This window comes from Chiloscyllium punctatum, chromosome 3, assembly GCF_047496795.1.
Source record: "Chiloscyllium punctatum isolate Juve2018m chromosome 3, sChiPun1.3, whole genome shotgun sequence".
Taxonomy (NCBI): domain Eukaryota; kingdom Metazoa; phylum Chordata; class Chondrichthyes; order Orectolobiformes; family Hemiscylliidae; genus Chiloscyllium; species Chiloscyllium punctatum.
The window spans coordinates 41,012,634-41,033,152 of record NC_092741.1 but is presented as its reverse complement, the minus strand read 5'-3'; the positions used below and the strand labels follow the sequence as shown (position 1 = coordinate 41,033,152).

The following is a 20,519-nucleotide window of genomic DNA, read 5'->3' as shown; positions in this document are numbered from 1 at the left end:
TTTTCAGCATCCACCCTGTCAAGACCCCTCAGGATCTTGTATGTTTCATGAAGATCTCTTCTCATTCTTCTAAACTCCAAAGGATACAGGACCATTAGGGTGACCAACCTCATTCCAGGAATCAGTTGAAAAAACCTCTCTGGAGTGATTCCCTCTTAAACAAGGAAAATAAAACTGTACACAGTACTCTGGAAGTGGATGCAAATACCCTATCCTGTAGCAATAAAACACTTGTGTATGCTCTGTTCCCCTTGCAATAAACAACAACATTCCATTTTTCTTCCTAATCACTCGCTGGATTTGGATAGTATCATTTGATGATTCATATACCAGGACATACAAATTTCTCCCAATTTAAATAATATACTGCTTTTCTAGTTTTCCTGCCAAGGTGGACAAGGTTTGCCTTTCCCAATAGTACACTCCATCTGCCAATATTTTGGCCATCCACACATCCCTTTGCAGACTCATTATGTTCTCTTCCCAACTTATTGCCCATTAAACTGTAAGATGTAGAAGTAGACCATTCAGCTCCTCTACTCTGCTCGAAGAGTCCTTTATGTTTTAATAAAGTTGCCTCTCATTCTTCTCAATTCTGACGAGTACAGGCCCAACCCACTCAACTTCTGCTCGTAAGAAGCTCACGCCATACCCAGGATCAACAACATTGCCAGCATACATTTCCCTAAATAAGGGGACCAAAACAGTTCGCCGTTTTCCAGTTACGGTCTGACTAGTGCCTTGTATAGTTTGAGAAAGCCCTTCTCATTTTTACACTCCATTCCCTTTGAAATAAAGATTAATTTTGTTTACTTCCTTATTAACTGCTGAATTTGTTATGAAAGCTTTGTGTCATTTATGCACAAGGATTCCCAAAGCCCTCTGTAATGTAGCATTCTACAGTCTTCCTTCATTTAAATAATTACAGCTCTTCTATTCTTCCTGCCAAAGGGCGTAGCCTCATATTTTCCTAAGTTTATGCCTGCTCGTTTAAGCTACCTATATTGTCACATTTCATTCTTCAAAACTCTACAGTACAAACCAAGGGTTCCCAGCCTCTCTTTATAGGATAGTTATTCCATTTCAGGAACAAGTTTGGTGAGCCTTCGTTATACTCCCTCTATGACAATAACATTCTTCTTAAGACAAGGGATCAAAACTACATGCAGTACTCCAACTGTGGTCTAATCAAACTTCGATACAATTGAAGGGATGCTTTGCTATTCCTTTAGTCAAATCATCTTATAATAATGGCTTATATACATCCAAATGTTCACTTTTTGAGTTAAACGTCCTGCACTTTCGAGGATGGTGCAGAGATAAGGGATGCCAGTGAAGTTTGAGATATCGCTGAGTAGGGAATTGTTCCAGGAAAGGTGAATGGTAACATGAAGTGGAATTCAGACATCAGACGCCGTAAGGGCATCTTGGGTATTTAATAAGGCCATTTTGCTAAGTCTCATGGCAAAACGTCCTCCAAAAGGCTTTATGCAACACAGACCTGGCCAACAAAACGGAAGATTCAGCCCAATCATTTCACATTTACTCTGTCAAAGCTCACCATAATTTTAAAACTGGGAGGAAGTTGAAATTGAGGGAAATCAGAGGAAAATTGAGAAACAAACTTGTAAGGATATTTCAGCTATCTGTAAGAATAATAGGGTGGTTATGGTAGGGGATTTTAACTTTCCAAACATCGACTGGGACTGCCATAGTGTTAAGGGTTTAGATGGAGAGGAATTGTTAAGTGTGTACAAGACAATTTTCTGGTCCATTTTGTGGATGTACCTACTAGAGAAGGTGCAAAACTTGACCTACTCTTGGGAAATAAGGCAGCACCACTAATCCAGAATCTGGTTTCCAGCATCTGCAGTCATTGTTTTTACTGATGTTGGTGGTGGGCAAGTTGTTAGAGGGATTCCTGAGGGACAGGATGTACATGTATTTGGAAAGGCAAGGACTGATTAGGGATAGTCAACATGGCTTTGTGCATGGGAAATCATGTCTCACAAACTTGGTTGGGTTTTTTGAAGAAGTAATAAAAAGGATTGATGAGGGCAGAACAGTAGATGTGATCTATATGGACTTCAGTAAGGCATTCGACAAGGTTCCCCATGGGAGACTGGTTAGCAAGGTTAGACCTCACGGAATACAGGGAGAACGAGCCATTTGGATATAGAACTGGCTCAAAGGTAGAAGACAGAGGGTGGTGGTGGAGGGTTGTTTTTTGGACTGAAGGCCTGTGACCAGTGGGCTGCCACAAGATCAATGCTGGGTCCTCTACTTTTCATCATTTATATAAATGATTTGGATGCGAGCATAAGAGGTATGGTCAGTAAGTTTGCAGATGACACTAAAATTGGAGGTGTGATGGACAGCGAAGAAGGTTATCTCAGATTACTACAGGATCTTGATCAGATGGGCCAATGGGCTGAGAAATGACTGATGGAGTTTAATTCAGATAAATGAGAGGTGCTGCATTTTGGGAAAGCAAACCTTAGCAGGACTTATACACTTAACGGGAAGGTCCTAGGTAGTGCTGCTGAACAAAGAGACCTTGAAGTGCAGGTTCATAGCTCCTTGAAAGTGGAGTCGCAGGTAGATAGGATAGTGAAGAAGGTGTTTGGTATGCTTTTCTTTACTGGTCAGAGTATTGAGTACAGGAGTTGGGATGTCATGTTACGGCTGTACAGGACATTGGTTAGGCCACTGTTGGAATATTGCGTGCAATTCTGGTCTCCTTCCTATCGAAAAGATGTTGTGAAACTTGAAAGGGTTCAGAAAAGATTTACAAGGATACTGCCAGGGTTGGAGGACTCAAGCTATAAGGAGAGGCTGAACAGGCTAGGGCTGTTTTCCCTGGAACACGGGGGCTGAGGGGTGACCTTATAGAGGTTTACGAAATTATGAGGGGCATGGATAGGATAAATAGGCAAAGTCTTTTCTCTGGGGTTGGGGAGTCCAGAACTAGAGGGCATAGGTTTAGGGTGAGAGGGGAAAGATACAAAAGAGACCTAAGGGGCAACTGTTTCACGTAGAGGGTGATACGTGTATGGAATGAACTGCCAGGGGATGTGATGGAGACTGGTACAATTGCAACATTTAAAAGGCATTTGGATGGGTATATGAATAGGAAGGGTTTGGAGGGATACGGGCCGGGTGCTGGCAGGTGGGACTAGATTGGGTTGGGATATCTGGTCGGCATGGATGGGTTGGACCAAAGGGTCTGTTTCCATGCTGTACGTCTCTATGAATCTATAAGTGAGGACTGGAGATGCTGGGGATGAGAGTCGAGAGTGTAGTGCTGGAAATGTACAGCCAGTCAGGCAGCATCCAAGGCACAGCAGAATCAACATTTTGAGCATATGCCCTTCATCAGGAATGAGGCTTGTGGGTCAAGGGAGCTGAGAGATAATTGGAAGAGGGATGGGTTCGGGGTGAAGGTAGATAAGAGTGCGATAGTTGGATGAAGGTAGGGGTGAAGGTGATAGGTCAGAGAGGAGGGTAGAGCACATCGGTGGGAAGGAAGATGGATAGGTAGGAAACGTCATGAGGATGGTGCCGAGTTAGAAGGTTGGATCTGGGATACGGTGGGGGGGAGGGGAAATGAGGAAACTGGTGAAATCCATATTGATCCCATGTGGTCAGAGGGTCCCAAGGCTGAGCAAGAGGCATTCTTCCTTCTGGCGTTGGGTGGTAAGTATTTGGCAATGGAGGAGACCAAGGACCTGCATGTCCTTGGGGTTGTGGGAGGGGGAGTTAAAGTGTTCGGCCATGGGGCAGTGGGATTGTGTCCCAGAGAGGTTCTGTGAAGCATTCTGTAAGTAAATGTCCTGTCTCCCCAATAACATTAAAACCCTTTATTCTATGCAGTCTACTCTGAACCTTTTCTTTTCAAAAGATAGGCCCGAATTGATCAATTTATTTTTCTGATAGGTACAATTTAATAATGGTATATTATTCGCTTATTTATTCTTTGCAACTTATCCAGTTTTAAATAGCCTTCCAAAACTGATGGCCAGAACTGTACTGAGTGAAGCCTTACCAACAGTCAATATAGAAGTTTAGCATAATGTCTCCAATTTTAATTTCTATCTCCTGAGAAATACTTACGAATGCTTTTTTTATGTCCTTACTAAGCCTCATTGTAGATCTTAGTGTATATTTGTACTTACAGATTCCATTGCTCTTTTTTAGATTCTTGCTTTTCCAAGTTAAATGTGACTTCCTTACCTTATGAAAATATAATACTCCATAGTTCTTAATATGCCAATTATATACCTATTCTGTTCTTGTTATTGGTTGCAGTGCTCCACAGTGTGACTATCCCTCTTAAACTGTTGTCTGAAAATTTAGAAAGTGTGTTTTTGAATCTAAAGCTTGTTGTGTCAACATCAATCATGAAAATCAGTTGTCCCACTATTGATCCTTGTGCAGCCCCATAAGAGGAAGCCTTTTGAAACATATAAGATCATTTGGGGGCTTGACAGGGAGATATGGAGAGGCTGTTTTCTCTTGTAAAAGAGTCTGGATTAGAGGACGTAATTTCAGAATAAAGGGTTGTCCATTTAAGGATAGTCAATCCATGGAATTCTTTACCACAGAGAACTATTGAGGCTAGATCGTGATTAAAGATTAGATTACTTTACAGTGTGGAAACAGGCCCTTCAGCCCAACAAGTCCACACCGCCCCGCCGAAGCGCAACCCACCCATACCCCCACATCTAGCCCTTACCTAAGGCTACGGGCAATTTAGCATGGCCAATTCACCTGGCCTGCACATCTTTGGAGTGTGGGAGGAAACCGGAGCACCCGGAGGAAACCCACGCAGACACGGGGAGAATATGCAAACTCCACACAGAGAGTCGCCTGAGGCGGGAATTGAACCCGGGTCTCTGGCGCTGTGAGGCAGCAGTGCTAACCACTGTGCCACCGTGCCACCCTTAAGTATGTCCAAGGCTGAGAGACTGATCTTTAATCAGGCAAGTAATTAACAGCAATGGAGAAAGGAAAGTAGAGCTGAGACTGATCAGATCTGCCATGATCTCATTGAATTATGGAGCAGACTTAATGGGCTGAATGACCTAGCTCTACTTCCAAATGTTCTGGTCTTAAGGCCCCACTTGTCCACTCTGTCTCTCTGAATCTCTACTGATTACCTCACTTGCTGTTTTGTATCTTGTAGTCAACTAACTATCCATTCTACCTATTATCCCCTGACTATCCATGACTGTGACCTTTTATAGTGTGTGCAATGTGGAACCTTATCAAAGACGTTTTGGAAATCTAGATAAATAAAAATGAGGTAAACTGAAACATGCATGAAAAGGATAAACATGTTGGCTGAGTTCAAATATGGATGAATCTACAAATTCTATGTGTTGCTTTCTCTCTTACCTTTTCACCTTTCTCTTCTGGCTCATCTTCGTTTAGAAATTCCCGCTTAGGATATGGAATCTGGCAACCTGCAAAGACACTAAAGGTTTTTTAAAAATTGTAAATTTGCAAGGGAAAGGAAAGCAAAAAATATAAATCACTGTTATTTAAAATGTAAATATAGACATAAAATACCTATTGAACAACATATTCAAATATCTGTAATCACGTTAATTTAACTACCTGTTGCACTACACAGTTACAGACATTGCTACGCACTATCAATATAACAATAATAATGATGTCAAGATAAATGAAAGTGAAAAAGGCACAATAATGTATCTTAAAACCAAGATACTCTGAACTTTATCACTGTCACATAAAAAATGCAATCTTAGCCTATTTTCAACTACACTATAACCAGAACAAAGCTTTAAACTTTGATGGAATGAACACGTGCAGCCTTAGCAAAAGCTATTGTAATGAAGACTGACTATATTTCATTATTGATAACATTAAATCATCTTTTCATTTTCAGTTGTCTAAATCTCTAGCTGTGCTATTAATAGGGAATTTTTGGGAGCAAGGAGATCTCATGTAGAGGTCAAGTATTTCCTACATAAGAAAGAGAAGGAAGCCTGGGTTACAGAAATAATATAGACATAACAGAAACAGAGATTCAATTATTTGCAGAGGTGATGGTCTAGCTCAACAGCTGAAAACTGGGAAAAGGCCTGCCTCGACCGTTCCAGAAAGTCATGGCTAGATTTTATAGTTTCCAAGCAGTTAGCTGCCTGAAGTTGGGATTTCAGTTCCCAAGAGGGAAATGTCCCACCTCAGTGAGCTACCAGCCAATCAGATGGTTATCAGCTCTCTAGTCCCAGGAGCACTGCTCAGCAGTGGCTACCGCTGGATTGTGGTCAACCCCTGCAAGTCGTGATGCTCAAGGTCATACTCCAAGTTAAAGGAGAAGCCTCACTGCAAGCAGTCAAGAAGGCCCAAGCAAATAGTGGCATGGGAGGCCCTTAAGTACCCACTACTTGGTGACTCAAGAGCTTCAATTTACACAAAAACCACATTATCTACTCTGCCACTGGTAATATATACCATAGGGGGTGGGTAGGTGCCCCTACCAGGTAAAAACGAGGACTGCAGATGCTGGAAACCAGAGTCTGGATTAGAGTGGGTGCTGGAAAAGCACAGCCGGTCAGGCAGCATCCAAGGAGCAGGACCATTCCATTGGCACTCAAGTGAGAGAAGTTGTGAGAGTGAGATAAGAGTAGGAAGAAAGTAGAATGATGTTATTGTCTGCTACGTAGCTGACATCTTTCTAAAATTGACCAGTGCTACAAATCTATGGCAAAGCATAGTGGTAGATTGTTTTGCAAGTATAAACAAACTCAAAACATCAACATTTTGCTGGCTTTAAATAAGACCTTGGTTATTCTTCTAGAATATTGGAATAAGAAATATAGAAAATGTTAAGTGGAGAGCCTCTAGGTTTATATCCAGTTTATACACTGTTAGTTATTATGATTGGCTGTTTACTCTAGAAAAACAACAAATTCAAGTAAATTTATTATCATATAAAATAATGAAAGAGTACATTATTTCAGTCTGACAGAACATGGAGGTCCCTGAGATAAGTTACATAATCATTCAGCCAGGTTAGATGCCAGACAGCATTTCTTTTCACAGTGATGGAAAAATCTTGCTACACAATAATTTATCTATATAAATTCAAAGGTTATCCAAACACTCCCAACAGTAGCCACCAGATTTACAAGAAATATTTGGGAATGTCCTATTTCATTGAAGAGTTCTAGAACTTGTTTGACTACATGTGTGGATTAGCGAGGAATCTCTACATGAAGAATCAGAATTGTCAGTTTTATTCCCTACATTACCCATCACCAGCTTTCTCGCCATGCCTTTTCTGATGATGGTGGCCTCCTATTGGTGTATAACTGTATAAGTGCTGGCTTCCTTCCAGCACTTCACCCAAATGATTATTATTCTTGTTACAGCCAGTGTCAGCAGGCTACTCAATGATAAGGACAAGTAAGCGATAGGATAGACAATCCTTTTCTTATTCAATGACCAAACGCATTAACTTTCCAAAAATAATAAGTTCCCAACCTTGACCCGGGACTCCAGTAGAGAGTTAAAACTGCAACCAATGACTCAGATGAACAAAGGCCTGGAAACTAGAACTGACACTAAATTTTCAGTAAGATTACTCAGTGGATAACCTCAAAAAGGCATTGGAAAATAGTATAAATACCCAACATCACATTTGTGTAACACAATTATTTGCTTTTAACTCCTGTATTAATCTCTACTATTTTCCCATTCTCTTAATAAATATTCCTTTCTGTGCAATAAAATGAAAAATTAGGGAGAAAATGTCCTTCACATCAACTGGGATTACTAAATCACAGGGGGTTAAACATTAATTTTACTCAATCTTGACACAAAGCTATTACAAACAAGTTGGCATATTTACTGACATGTTGCTATTTGATATTCTCCTAAAATTGTCAAAAGTGAGTATTTGTGATCTATAGCATACAATGATGTGGAAGTGCTGGTGTTGGACTGGGGTAGACAAAGTTAAAAATCAGGTAAAAACAATGACTGCAAATGCTGGAAAGCAAATACTGGATTAGTGGTGCTGGAAGAGCACAGCAGTTCAGGCAGCATCCAACGAGCAGCGAAATCGACGTTTCGGGCAAAAGCCCTTCATCAGGAATAAAAGCAGTGAGCCTGAAGCATGGAGAGATAAGCTAGAGGAGGGTGGGGGTGGGGAGAGAGTAGCATAGTGTACAGTGGGTGAGTGGGGGAGGAGATGAAGGTGATAGGTCAAGGAGGAGAGGGTGGAGTGGATAGGTGGAAAAGGAGATAGGCAGTTTCGACAAGTCTGGACAAGTCAAGGAGACAGTGCTGAGCTGGAAGTCTGAAACTAAGATGAGGTGGGGGAAGGGGAAATGAGGAAGCTGTTGAAGTCCACATTGATGCCCTGGGGTTGAAGTGTTCCGAGGCAGAAAATGAGGCGTTCTTCCTCCAGGCGTCTGGTGGTGAGGGAGCGGCGGTGAAGGAGGCCCAGGACCTCCATGTCCTCGGCAGAGTGGGAGGGGGAGTTGAAATGTTGGGCCACGGGGCAGTTTGATGAAGAAAAAGCTTGTACTTTCAAATAAATTTGTTGGACTATAACCTGGTGTTGTGAGATTTTTAACTTACAGCAATCCTAATGTTTATAGGAACAGGTAATGAACATTTACTAAAGGATCAACTATTGCATGCTTTTGGAAGCATGAACCTACATTGTCTTACAGTCAGTTGCCCAGGATTTCCATTTGAAAATGCTTATCCACTACACATTCCACAGACAGAGCAAATAACTCACCGTCAGTCTCAGCATTGGCATAGAGTCCTACAGCACAGAGACAGTAAGGGTATGGATTTCTGTGACTACCTGGTCAGGTCCATGCCTACCTATAACCCACCCTCCCATCATGGCACCTTCCCCTGCCACCGCAGGAACTGCAAAACCTGCACCCACACCTCACCCCTCACCTCTATCCAAGGCCCTAAAGGAGCCTTCCACTTCCAAAGTTTTACCTGCATATCCACTAATATCATTTATTGTATCCGTTGCTCCCGATGTGGTCTCCTCTACATTGGGGAGATTGGACGCCTCCTAGCAGAGCGCTTTAGGGAATATCTCCGGGACACCTGCACCAATAAACCACACTGCCCTGTGGCCCAACATTTCAACTCCCCCTCCCACTCTGCCGCGAACATGGAGGTCCTGGGCCTCCTTCACCACCGCTCCCTCAGACGCATGGAGGAAGAACGCCTCATCTTCCGCCTCGGAACACTTCAACCCCAGGGCATCAATGTGGACTTCACCAGTTTCCTCATTTCCCCTTCCCCCACCTCACCCCAGTTCCAAACTTCCAGCTCAACACTGTCCCCTTGACTTGTCCTACCTGCCTATCTTCTTTTCCACCTATCCACTCCACACTTCTCCCTGACCTATCACCTTCATCCCCTCCCCCACTCACCTATTGTACTCTATGCTACTTTCTCTCCACCCCACCCTCCTCTCACTTATCTCTCCACCTGTATTCCTGATTAAGAACTTTTGCCCGAAACTGCAATTTTACTGCTCCTTGGATGCTGCTTGAACTGCTGTGCTTTTCCAGCACCACTCTAATCTAGACTCTGGTTTCCAGCATCTGCAGTCATTATTTTTACCTATGGAATGCTTTGCCTGCAACGGTAGTAGATTCGCCAACTTTAAGTACATTTATGTCCTCACTGGACAAGCAAACGGATGTACATGGAATAGTGTAGGTTAGATGGGCTTCAGATTGGTATGAGAGGTCGGCGCAACATCGTGGGCCGAAGGGCCTGTACTGAGCTGTAATGTTCTATGTTCTTTAGAGACAGGCCATTTAGCCCAAACTGGTCCACGCCGACCAAAGTGTCCATTCACGCAAACCCCAATTCCCTGCACTTGGCCCATATCCTTCTAAACCTTTCCTATTCATGTACTTGCCTAAATGCATTTTAAGTGTTGTTAATGTACCCGCCTCAACCACTTTTGCTGGCAGCTCATTCCACATGCGTACCACCCTCTTTGTAAAAAAGTTGCTCCTCAACTTCCCTTATATTCTTTCCTCTCTCACCTTAAACTGATGCCCTCTAGTCCTCAATTCCCCAGTCCTGGGAAAACGTCTGACTGCATTCACCCTATCCATGCCTCTCATGGTCTTATACACCATCCAGACATTTCATTACCTGGCTAGGTAACATCATCAGTGGCGACCTCCAAGTGAAACGAAGCTGTTGTCTCCTGCTTTCTATTTATATCTTTCTCCTGGATGGGGTTCCTGGGGTTTGTGGTGATGTTCGTTTTCTGAGGGGTTGATAGATGGCAATCTAGATCTATGTGTTTGTTTATGGCGTTGTGGTTGGAGTGCCAGGCCTCTAGGAATTCTCTGGCATGTCTTTGCTTAGCCTGTCCAACATTTTGGTGATGGCGACCACAATTCTGTGACTTTCACCTTGGTTATGGAGAGAGATAGGTGTGCACAACAAGGAAGTTTTTACAATTGGGGGAAGGGAAATTACGATGCTGTAAGACAGGATTTGAGGAGCATACGTTGGGAGCATAGGCTGTCAGGGAAGGATGTGGTGGAAATGTGGAACTTTTTCAAGGAGCAGATATGACGTATGTACCGATCAGGCAGGAAAGAAATGGTCGTGTGAGGGAGCCTTGGTTGACGAGGGAGGTTGAATGTCTAGTAAAGAGGAAGAAGGAGGCTTACATAAGGTTGAGGAAACAAGGTTCAGACAGAGCAGTGGAGGGATACAGGATAGCCAGAAGGGACCTGAAGAAAGGGATTAGGAGAGCTAAGAGAGGGCATGAAAAATCCCTGGCGGATAGGATCAAGGATAACCCCAAGGCCTTTTATGCGTATGTGAGAAACCTGAGAATGACGAGAACGAGGGTAGGTCCGATCAAGGACAGTGGTGGGAGACTGTGTATTGAGTCGGAAGAGATAGGAGAGGTCTTGAACAAGTACTTCTCTTCAGTATTTACGAACGAGAAGGACCGTATTGTTGAAGAGGAGAGTGTGAAACGGACTGATAAGCTAGAAGAGATACCTGTTAGGAAGGAAGATGTGTTGGACATTTTGAACAACTTGAGGATAGACAAGTCCCCCGGGCCTGACGGGATATATCCTAGGATTATGTGGGAAGCAAGAGAGGAAATTGCAGTACCGTTGGCAATGATCTTCTCGTCTTCACTGGCAACTGGGGTGGTACCAGGGGACTGGAGAGTAGCGAATGTTGTGCCCCTGTTCAAAAAAGGGAATAGGGATAACCCCGGGAATTACAGGCCAGTTAGTCTTACTTCGGTGGTAGGCAAAGTAATGGAAAGGGTACTGAGGGATAGGATTTACGAGTATCTGGAAAGACACTGCTTGATTAGGGACAGCCAGCACGGATTTGTGAAGGGTAGGTCTTGCCTTACAAGTCTTATTGAATTCTTCGAGGAGGTGACCAAGCATGTGGATGAGGGTAGAGCAGTGGATGTAGTGTACATGGATTTTAGTAAGGCATTTGATAAGGTTCCCCATGGTAGGCTTATGCGGAAAGTCAGGAGGCATGGGATAGAGGGAAATTTGGCCAATTGGATAGAAAACTGGCTAACCGGTCGAAGTCAGAGAGTGGTGGTAGATGGTAAATATTCAGCATGGAGTCCAGTTACAAGTGGAGTTCCGCAGGGATCAGTTCTGGGTCCTCTGCTGTTTGTAATTTTTATTAATGACTTAGATGAGGGAGTCGAAGGGTGGGTCAGTAAATTTGCAGATGATACAAAGATAGGTGGAGTTGTGGACAGTGAGGAGGGCTGTTGTCGGCTGCAGAGGGACTTAGGATGCAGAGCTGGGCTGAGGAGTGGCAGATGGAGTTCAACCCTGCCAAGTGTGAGGTTGTCCATTTTGGAAGAACAAATAAGAATGCGGAATACAGGGTTAATGGTAGGGTTCTTGGTCAGGTGGAGGAACAGAGGGATCTTGGGGTCTATGTACATAGATCTTTGAAGGTTGCCACTCAGGTGGATAGAGTTTGTAAGAAGGCCTATGGAGTATTAGCGTTTATTAGCAGAGGGATTGAATTCAAGAGTCGTGAGGTGATGTTGCAGCTGTACAGGACTTTGGTTAGGCCACATTTGGAGTACTGTGTGCAGTTCTGGTCGCCTCACTTTAGGAAAGATGTGGAAGCTTTGGAGAGGGTGCAGAGAAGATTTACCAGGATGTTGCCTGGAATGGAGAGTAGGTCATACGAGGATAGGTTGAGAGTTCTCGGCCTTTTCTCGTTGGAACGGCGAAGGATGAGGGGTGACTTGATAGAGGTTTATAAGATGATCAGAGGAATAGATAGAGTAGACAGTCAGAAACTTTTTCCCCGGGTACAACAGAGTGTTACAAGGGGACATAAATTTAAGGTGAAGGGTGGAAGGTATAGGGGAGATGTCAGGGGTGGGTTCTTTACCCAGAGACTGGTGGGGGCATGGAATGCGCTGCCCGAGGGAGTGGTAGAGTCAGATTCATTGGCGACCTTTAAGCGGCATTTGGATAGGTACATGGATGGGTGCTTAATCTAGGATAGAAGTTCGGCACAACATCGTGGGCCGAAGGGCCTGTTCTGTGCTGTATTGTTTTATGTTCTATGTTCTATGTCCCAGGATAGATGTGTTGTCCCACTCGAAATGGTGGTTTTTTTCATTCATGTGTAGGGCTATGAGGGAGAGGGGGTCGTGTCTTTTTGTGGCTAGCTGGTGTTCATGTATCCTGGTGGCTAACCTTCTTCCTGTTTGTCCTACGCAGTGTTTGTGGCAGTCCTTGCATGGAATTTTATAGATGACGTTAGTTTTGTCCATGGGTTGTACTGGGTCTTTTAAGTTTAAGAAACCTGACGGGACCAACACCCCACGATTCTACGGACTACCAAAAATCCATAAACCAGGAGCCCCCCTCAGACCTATAGTCTCACTACCCGGAACACCAACTTACAGACTGGCCAAAGAACTACACACAAGACTGAAATACCTAGTAGAAGAGTCACAGCACTCCATCCACTCCACCCAGGAATTCCTAAAAGTCATCAAAAACACCAAAATAGAAGAAGACAAAGCAATGATCTCATTCGATGTAACAGCACTGTTCACCTCCATCAACATCGACCTAGCAAAGGAAACACTCGCCACACTTTTAGAACAGACCATCACACACACACCAACCACCATCAATCACATTATCAACGAAAACATCATGAAGCTAGTGGACCTGTGCCTCACCACCCACTTCACTTTCAACAACATAGTCTACAAACAAACCAACGGCACACCCATGGGATCTCCGCTATCAGGATTCATAGCAGAAGCGGTAATGCAAAGGCTAGAACAAACAGCCCTACCAATCATCAAACCAAAAATCTGGGTCCACTATGTAGCTGATACCTTTGTCATCACAAAACGAAACAAGATAGAAGAGACGTTTAACATCATCAACAACACCCTCACAGGCATAAAGTTCACCAAGGAGGAAGAAACTGACAACAAACCCGCATTTCTGGACGTCACAGAAGAAAGAAAGGACAAGGGAGAATTACAAACCTGCGTATACAGAAAACCGACAAACACTGACCAAAGACTCAACTACACTAGCAACCATCCCAACACACACAAACGAAGCTGTATCAGAACACTATTCCAACGAGCCACCACACACTGCAGCACAGACGAACTTCGAAAAGCAGAGAACCACCTATACAACGTATTCAAGAAGAACGGATACTCAAAAAACACAGTGCGCAGATTCCTCAAGAACGAACCACGACAAGCAGACAAAACACAGCCAGAAACACTAACCACCTTACCATATATATCTCTCCAAAGACTCCACACCCTCTGGTAGTGTGGCGACCAGAACTATACACAATATTTCAAATGTGGCTGAACAGCCATAACATGACTTTCCAATTTTTGAGCTTGATTTCCCAACCAATGAGGGCAAGCGCACCATACACCTGTTGACCACCTTATCCACTTGTGTTGTCATTTTCAGGGAAATGTGGAACTATATGCCTAGATCTCTCTGTATGTTAATGCTTCTCTGGGTTCTTTCATTTACTATATACTTCCCCACTGCATTAGACATTCCAAAATGTATCATCTCGCATTTGTCCAGATTAAACTCCATCTGCCATTTCTCCACCCAAGTCTGTAGTCTATCTATATCATGCTGTATCCACAGGACTCCGAGCACTGATCCCTGCATATCTCCACTGGTCACAGATCTCCGATCAGAAAATCACTCTTCCACTGCTAATCTGTCTTCTATGACCAAGCAAGTTCTGTATTCATCTTACCAGCTCACAGCAGATCTTGTGTGACTTCACCTTCTGGATCATCCGGCTATAAGGGACTTTGTCAAAAGCCTTTCTAAAGTCCATGTAGACAACATCAACCGCCCTGCCCTCAATCATCTTTGTCATTTCCTCAAAAAGCTCAATGACGTTTGAGAGACATGACCTCCCCCACTAAAAAGCCATACTGCCTATTTCTAATAACTCCATATTTTTCCAAATGTGAGTAAATCCTGTCGCTAAGAATTTTGTCCAATAATTTCCCTACCACTGTCATAAGGCTCACTAGCCTGCAATCTCCTGGATTATCTCTGTTATCCTTCTTAAAACAAAGGAACACCACTGGCTATCCAGTCAGAAATTTATGAAGGTCTTGTACAAGGCTCCAGTAATTTCTTCCCTTGCTTCTCAGTATTCTGGGATAGATCCCATCACGTCCTGGGCACTTGTCTACATTAAAGCTTCTCAAAAAACACGACACCAGTTTTATAGTTAATAAGTTTGCAGATGACACCAAAATTGGAGGTGTAGTGGACAGCGAAGAAGGTTACCTCAGATTATAACAGGATCTGGACCAGATGGGCCAATGGGCTGAGAAGTGGCAGATGGAGTTTAATTCAGATAAATGCGAGGTGCTGCATTTTGGGAAAGCAAATCTTAGCAGGACTTATACACTTAATGGTAAGGTCCTAGGGAGTGTTACTGAACAAAGTGACCTTGGAGTGCAGGTTCATAACTCCTTGAAAGTGGAGTCACAGTAGATAGGATAATGAAGAAGGTGTTTGGTATACTTTCCTTTATTGGTCAGGGTATTGAGTACAGGAGTTGGGAGGTCATGTTGCGACTGTACAGGACATTGGTTAGGCCACTGTTGGAATATTGCTTGCAATTCTGGTTTCCTTCCTATCGGAAAGATGTTGTGAAACTTGAAAGGGTTCAGAAAAGATTTACAAGGATGTTGCCAGGGTTGGAGGATTTGAGCTATAGGGAGAGGCTGAACAGGCTGGGGCTGTTTTCCCTGGAGCGTCAGAGGCTAAGGGGTGACCTTATAGAGGTTTACAAAATTATGAGGGGCATGGATAGGATAAATAGGCAAAGTCTTTTCCCTGGGGCCGGGGAGTCCAGAACTAGAGGGCGTAGGATTAGGGTGAGAGGGGAAAGATATAAAAGAGACCTAAGGGGCAACTTTTTCACGCAGAGGGTGGTACGTGTATGGAATGAGCTGCCATAGGATGTGGTGGAGGCTGGTACAATTGCAACATTTAAGAGGCATTTGGATGGGCATATGAATAGGAAGTGTTTGGAGGGATATGGGCCAGGTGCTGGCAGGTGGGACTAGATTGGGTTGGGATATCTGGTCGGAATGGACAGGTTGGACCGAAGGGTCTGTTTCCATGCTGTACATCTCTATGACTACGACTAATATCAAAATAACCCTCTCTAAACTCACCATCTACTATTTCCTTCTCCTTTGTTAATATTGATGCAAAAGTATTCGTTGAAAACCTCACCCACTTCCACCATCTCCCTCCCCTTTCCCTAACTACCCTCTCTCCCCATATACATGTATAAAACTCCTCAGGATTTTTCTTAATCCTGTTTGCCAAGGTAATTTCATGGCCCCTGTCAACCTCCTAACTCTTTAATTACCATCCTTCCTGCTTTCTTCGTATTCTTTGAGGGCTGTCTCTCTTCAGTTCCCTAAACCTTACATACACCTCATTTTTTTTCCTCATTTACTAAAGCTCACAATTTCTTTTGTCATCAAGGTTCCAAAATCTTCACGTCCTTATCCTTCACTTTCACAGGAACATGCTGGCTCTGAACTCTGATCAACTGGCCTTTAAAAGATTCCCACATGGCAGAAGCAGATTTACCCTCCAGCAGCTGCCTCAAATCTACATTCCTCCATTTCTGCTTGATCATGTTGCCTTCCCCTCCAATTTATACTTTCACCAGAGGACTACTCTTATCCTTATCCATCGGTAAATTAAAACTTACAGAATTATGGTCACTGTTCCCAAAATGCTCTCCGACTCAAACTTCGATCACATGGCCAGGCTCATACCCCAATACCAGGTCTAGTATAGCTCCTTCTCTCATTGACTATTTACATATTACTTCAAGAAACCCTCCTAGAAGCACCTAACAAATTTCCCCAATCCAAGCCCCTGGCACTAAGGAAGTTCCAGTAAAATAGGGAAAGTTATAATCACTCACCTCAACAGACCTGTTGCTTTTACATTTTTCATCATCTGTCATCATATCTGTTCTCTATCACCTGCTGGCTGTTGGGAGGCCTGTAGTAAATCCCCTCCTTCCTATTCCTGACACCTATCTCGATGGCTTCACTGGATAAGCTCTCCAAGGTGTCCTTCCTTAGTACAGCTGTGACATTCTCCCTAATCTGAAATGCAACTCTCTCTTTTACATCACTCTCTACCATGCCTAAAACATATAAATGGTGAAGTACAGATCAGATGCCACTGACAAAATCCAAAGCTGGTATAATTAGATTAGATTCCCTACAGTGTGGAAACAGGCCCTTCAGCCCAACAAGTCAACTGAAGAGTAACGCACCCAGACCCATTCCCCTACATTTACCCTGACTAATGCACTTAACACTACAGGCAATTCAGCATGGCCAATTCACCTAACCTGCACATCTTTGGACTGTGGGAGGAAACCCACACAGACAGGGGGGGGGAGAATGTGCAAACTCCACACAGACAGTTACCCAAGGCTGGAATCTAACCTGGGATTATGAGGCAGCAGTGCTAACCACTGAGCCACCGTGCCGCCTATATGGTGTGTTAGGTGGAATCTGCTACCAAACAATTTCTGACTGGAAAATCTGCAATGGCAATGACAGTTGTCTGGTGTACAGGAACCCATTTCTTTACGTTCAAAGAGACAATTGTTCAAAGAGACAGAGATCTTAAGAGAAGTCCAGGTAAAATAACCCACAAATAAACAAAAAAAAACAGGATTCCAATTTACCCTAATGATCACATGTATGCAGCAAGTCTAACGTTGAAATAATAGTAATAAATATTCTAAAGAAGAGTCATACTGGATTTGAAACATTAACTCTGTCTCTCTCCACAGATGCTTCCAGACCTGCTGCTTTTCTCCAGCATTGTGTCTATTTCAGATTTCCAGCATCTGCAGTAATTTGCTTTTATTTTAATCATAAAAATCACACCCTCAATTTTAAAATGTGTTATTGTCAAAAATAGTGTTCATCTGTACTGGGAGCTGGTGAGTGTACATTATGAATCTTGAGTTTTTTTTTAATCTAATGTCTAGATTTTCCTGTAATTTAGCAATTAATTAAAGATTACACTTTAAAGTTAAGACAAGCTAAGTTTTATTGTAGCCTTAAATGAGGGGTGTACAAGCACTAAGAAAAGCAGTGCGTATTTAATTAATGGCTAGTTTAAACAAGTCTTTTGAAGCTTTCAGTTGTTCTTCAAAAGTATAAACATTGGTCTCACTAAATGCTACCTTGTCTGCAATGGTGCAGGTTTGGTTCTACAGAGTATAAAGTGGGAGTTTGGTGAGTTAGAAGAAGTTTGGTGATGACGGTGGAGAGAACTTATTCAGTGTGTCCAAGAGGGTTCTTCCTCTACTATTTTCAACCTCCTGTAATTAGCTCTTAACTCAGTACAAAGGAAAAATGTTGACTGGAGATTACAGACAAGAATTGTACGATTCTAGTTGTAATATACAGCCTTTAAAGTTATGGGATACTAGATCAGCACTGCCAAGTAGAATGTACATCCTGCAGTATGTGAAGTCATGGACATAGCAGATCTGCAAACAAACACGTCTGCAGAAAAATGTCATGAGTGAGCCCCGGGTTACAGACTCTGAAACTTTAGAAGTAGTTGCCAGAGTCACTGTTTATTTCCCTCCCCACCCCCATGTGTGTTCCACAGAGACCATTCCCTCCATGAATCCCTTGTTAGGTCCATGCACCCCACCAACCCACCCTACACACCCGGCACCTTCTCTTGTTGCTGCATGAGGTGGAAAACCTGCCCCCACACCTCCCCCCCTCACCTCCGTTCAAGGCCCCAAAGGATCTTTTCACATCCGGCAGAGATTTTCCTGCACATCCGCCCACCTCATCAACTGTGTCTGTTATTCTTGGTATGTTCTCCTCAACATCGGAAAGATAGGACACCAACTTGCGGATTGTTTCAGGGAACACGTCTGGGACACATGCACCAAACAACCCCATCACTCTGTGGCTGACCACTTCAACTCCCCCTCCCACTCCCCCAAGTACATGCAAGTCCTGGGCCTCCTCCACCGTGAAATCCAAGCCACCTGATGACTGGAGGAAGAATGCCTCATCTTCAGCCTTGGGACCCTTCAGCCACACGGCATCAACATCGGCTTCACAAGTTTCCAAATCTCCCCTCCCCATCTCATCCCAGATCCAACCCTCCAACTCTGCACTGCCTCCTGTCCATCTTCCTTTCCATCTATCCCCTCCACCCTCCCCACCAAACAAACACAATTACCCCACCATCATCCACCTATAAAAGTTTGGTTAGACCGCACTTGGAATACTGCGTCCAGTTCTGGTCACCCTATTAGAGGAAAGATGTGGATGCTTTGGAGAGGGTTCAGAGGAGGTTTACCAGGATGCTGCCTGGACTGGAGGGCTTATCTTATGAAGAGAAGTTGACTGAGCTCTTTTTTCATTGGAGAAAAGGAGGAGGAGAGGGGACCTAATTGAGGTGTACAAGATAATGAGAGGCATAGATAGAGTCGATAGCCAGAGACTATTTCCCAAGGCAGAAATGACTAACACAAGGGGTCATAGTTTTAAGCTGGTTGGAGGAAAGGAAAGAGGGGATGTCAGAGGCGGGTTCTTTACACAGACAGTTGTGAGAGCGTTGCCAGCAGCAGTTGTGGAAGCAAGGTCATTGGGGACATTTAAGAGACTACTGGACATGCATATGGGCACAGAAATTTGAGGGTGCATACATGAGGATCAATGGTCAGCACAACATCGTGGGCTGAAGGGCCTGTTCTGTGCTGTACTGTTCTATGGTCTATGGCCTTCCTAGCTACCTCCAACCCGCTTCCTATTTATCTCTCAGCCCCCTTGGACCCCCCCCATTCCTGATGAAGGAGTTAGGCACGAAAGACCAACTCTCCTGCTCCCCAGATGCAGCCTGACCTGCTGTGCTTTTCCAGCATCACACTCTTTCAGAGTCACTGTTGTGCATTGCTAAGCAGAGGAGAATATAAACAACATGTATTGGGAAGTGGCCACACTAGATTTCTCCACCTCCTGATGCTGCCTGGCTTGCTATGTTCTTCCAGCCTCCTGCTTGTCTACCGTAGAAAAGAGACAAAAAAACCCTGCAGTTTGCATCGCTGTCCCCACCAACCCCCAGGAGAAAAGTCACTGCCCATTTTAATTCCCTTTCCCAATCCCTTTCCGACATGACCATCCTTGGCCTTCTCCCTTGCCACAACGAACCAACTGCAAATTGGAGGAACACCTCATCTTCCGGCTGGGCAGCCTACAGCCCAAGGACTCAATATTGAGTTCACCAATTTCAAATAACCTCCCTTCCCTTCCCTTCCCCCAAGTCCCTTCCCAGCCCCTCCGCAACGCCCCCCACCCCACACTGCTCCCAGCCACCAACCCAATTCATTCCTCCCACTGACCAACCAGGTCGTACCCTCTGCCTGTCTTCACTATCTCCACTTCACCACCCTGCCCCCACCATCCCCTTTATTTACAGCTCCCCCAAGACCCACCCACCCAGCCATGAAGAAGTGTTTACACCTTGTTCTTCCAGTCTCCTGCTTGTCTACCATAGAAAACAAGCAGACAGGTTCAGGGAACTTCTATACTATCTCACTTACTAATTGGCACTCCATTTTGAATACTAGTGAGGCAAAGGTTGCTTAGGAAAGTGGAGCCAGAGCCACCATGGTAGCTTAAAAGAAGAATAAAAGAGCAGTAGAGTCAGAGATTCTATAATCAAAAGATCAGACAGCTGTTTATGTGACTGTTGACCTAACTCCAGGGTGTTATGCTGTCCATCTGGTACCAGGGTAAAGGATGTTATGGACCAGCTGTGGACATACGTCTGTGGGAGGGTGAATAACCAGAGATCATAGTCTATGTTGGTACCAATGACTTGAACTGGGAATGGGAAGGAGCTCCT

At 44.0% G+C, this 20,519-nt stretch overlaps 1 protein-coding gene across 2 annotated transcripts in view; it reads right to left on the bottom strand.

The window, feature by feature from the left end:
• Positions 1-20,519, bottom strand: part of cdk19 (cyclin dependent kinase 19) — a 168,411-nt gene that overhangs the window by 27,683 nt on the left and 120,209 nt on the right. For both annotated transcript variants that reach the window (XM_072551892.1, XM_072551901.1), the window contains one exon: positions 5,398-5,476. In XM_072551892.1, coding sequence (XP_072407993.1) covers positions 5,398-5,476 — 79 coding nt within the window. The remainder of the gene's footprint in view (positions 1-5,397; positions 5,477-20,519) is intronic.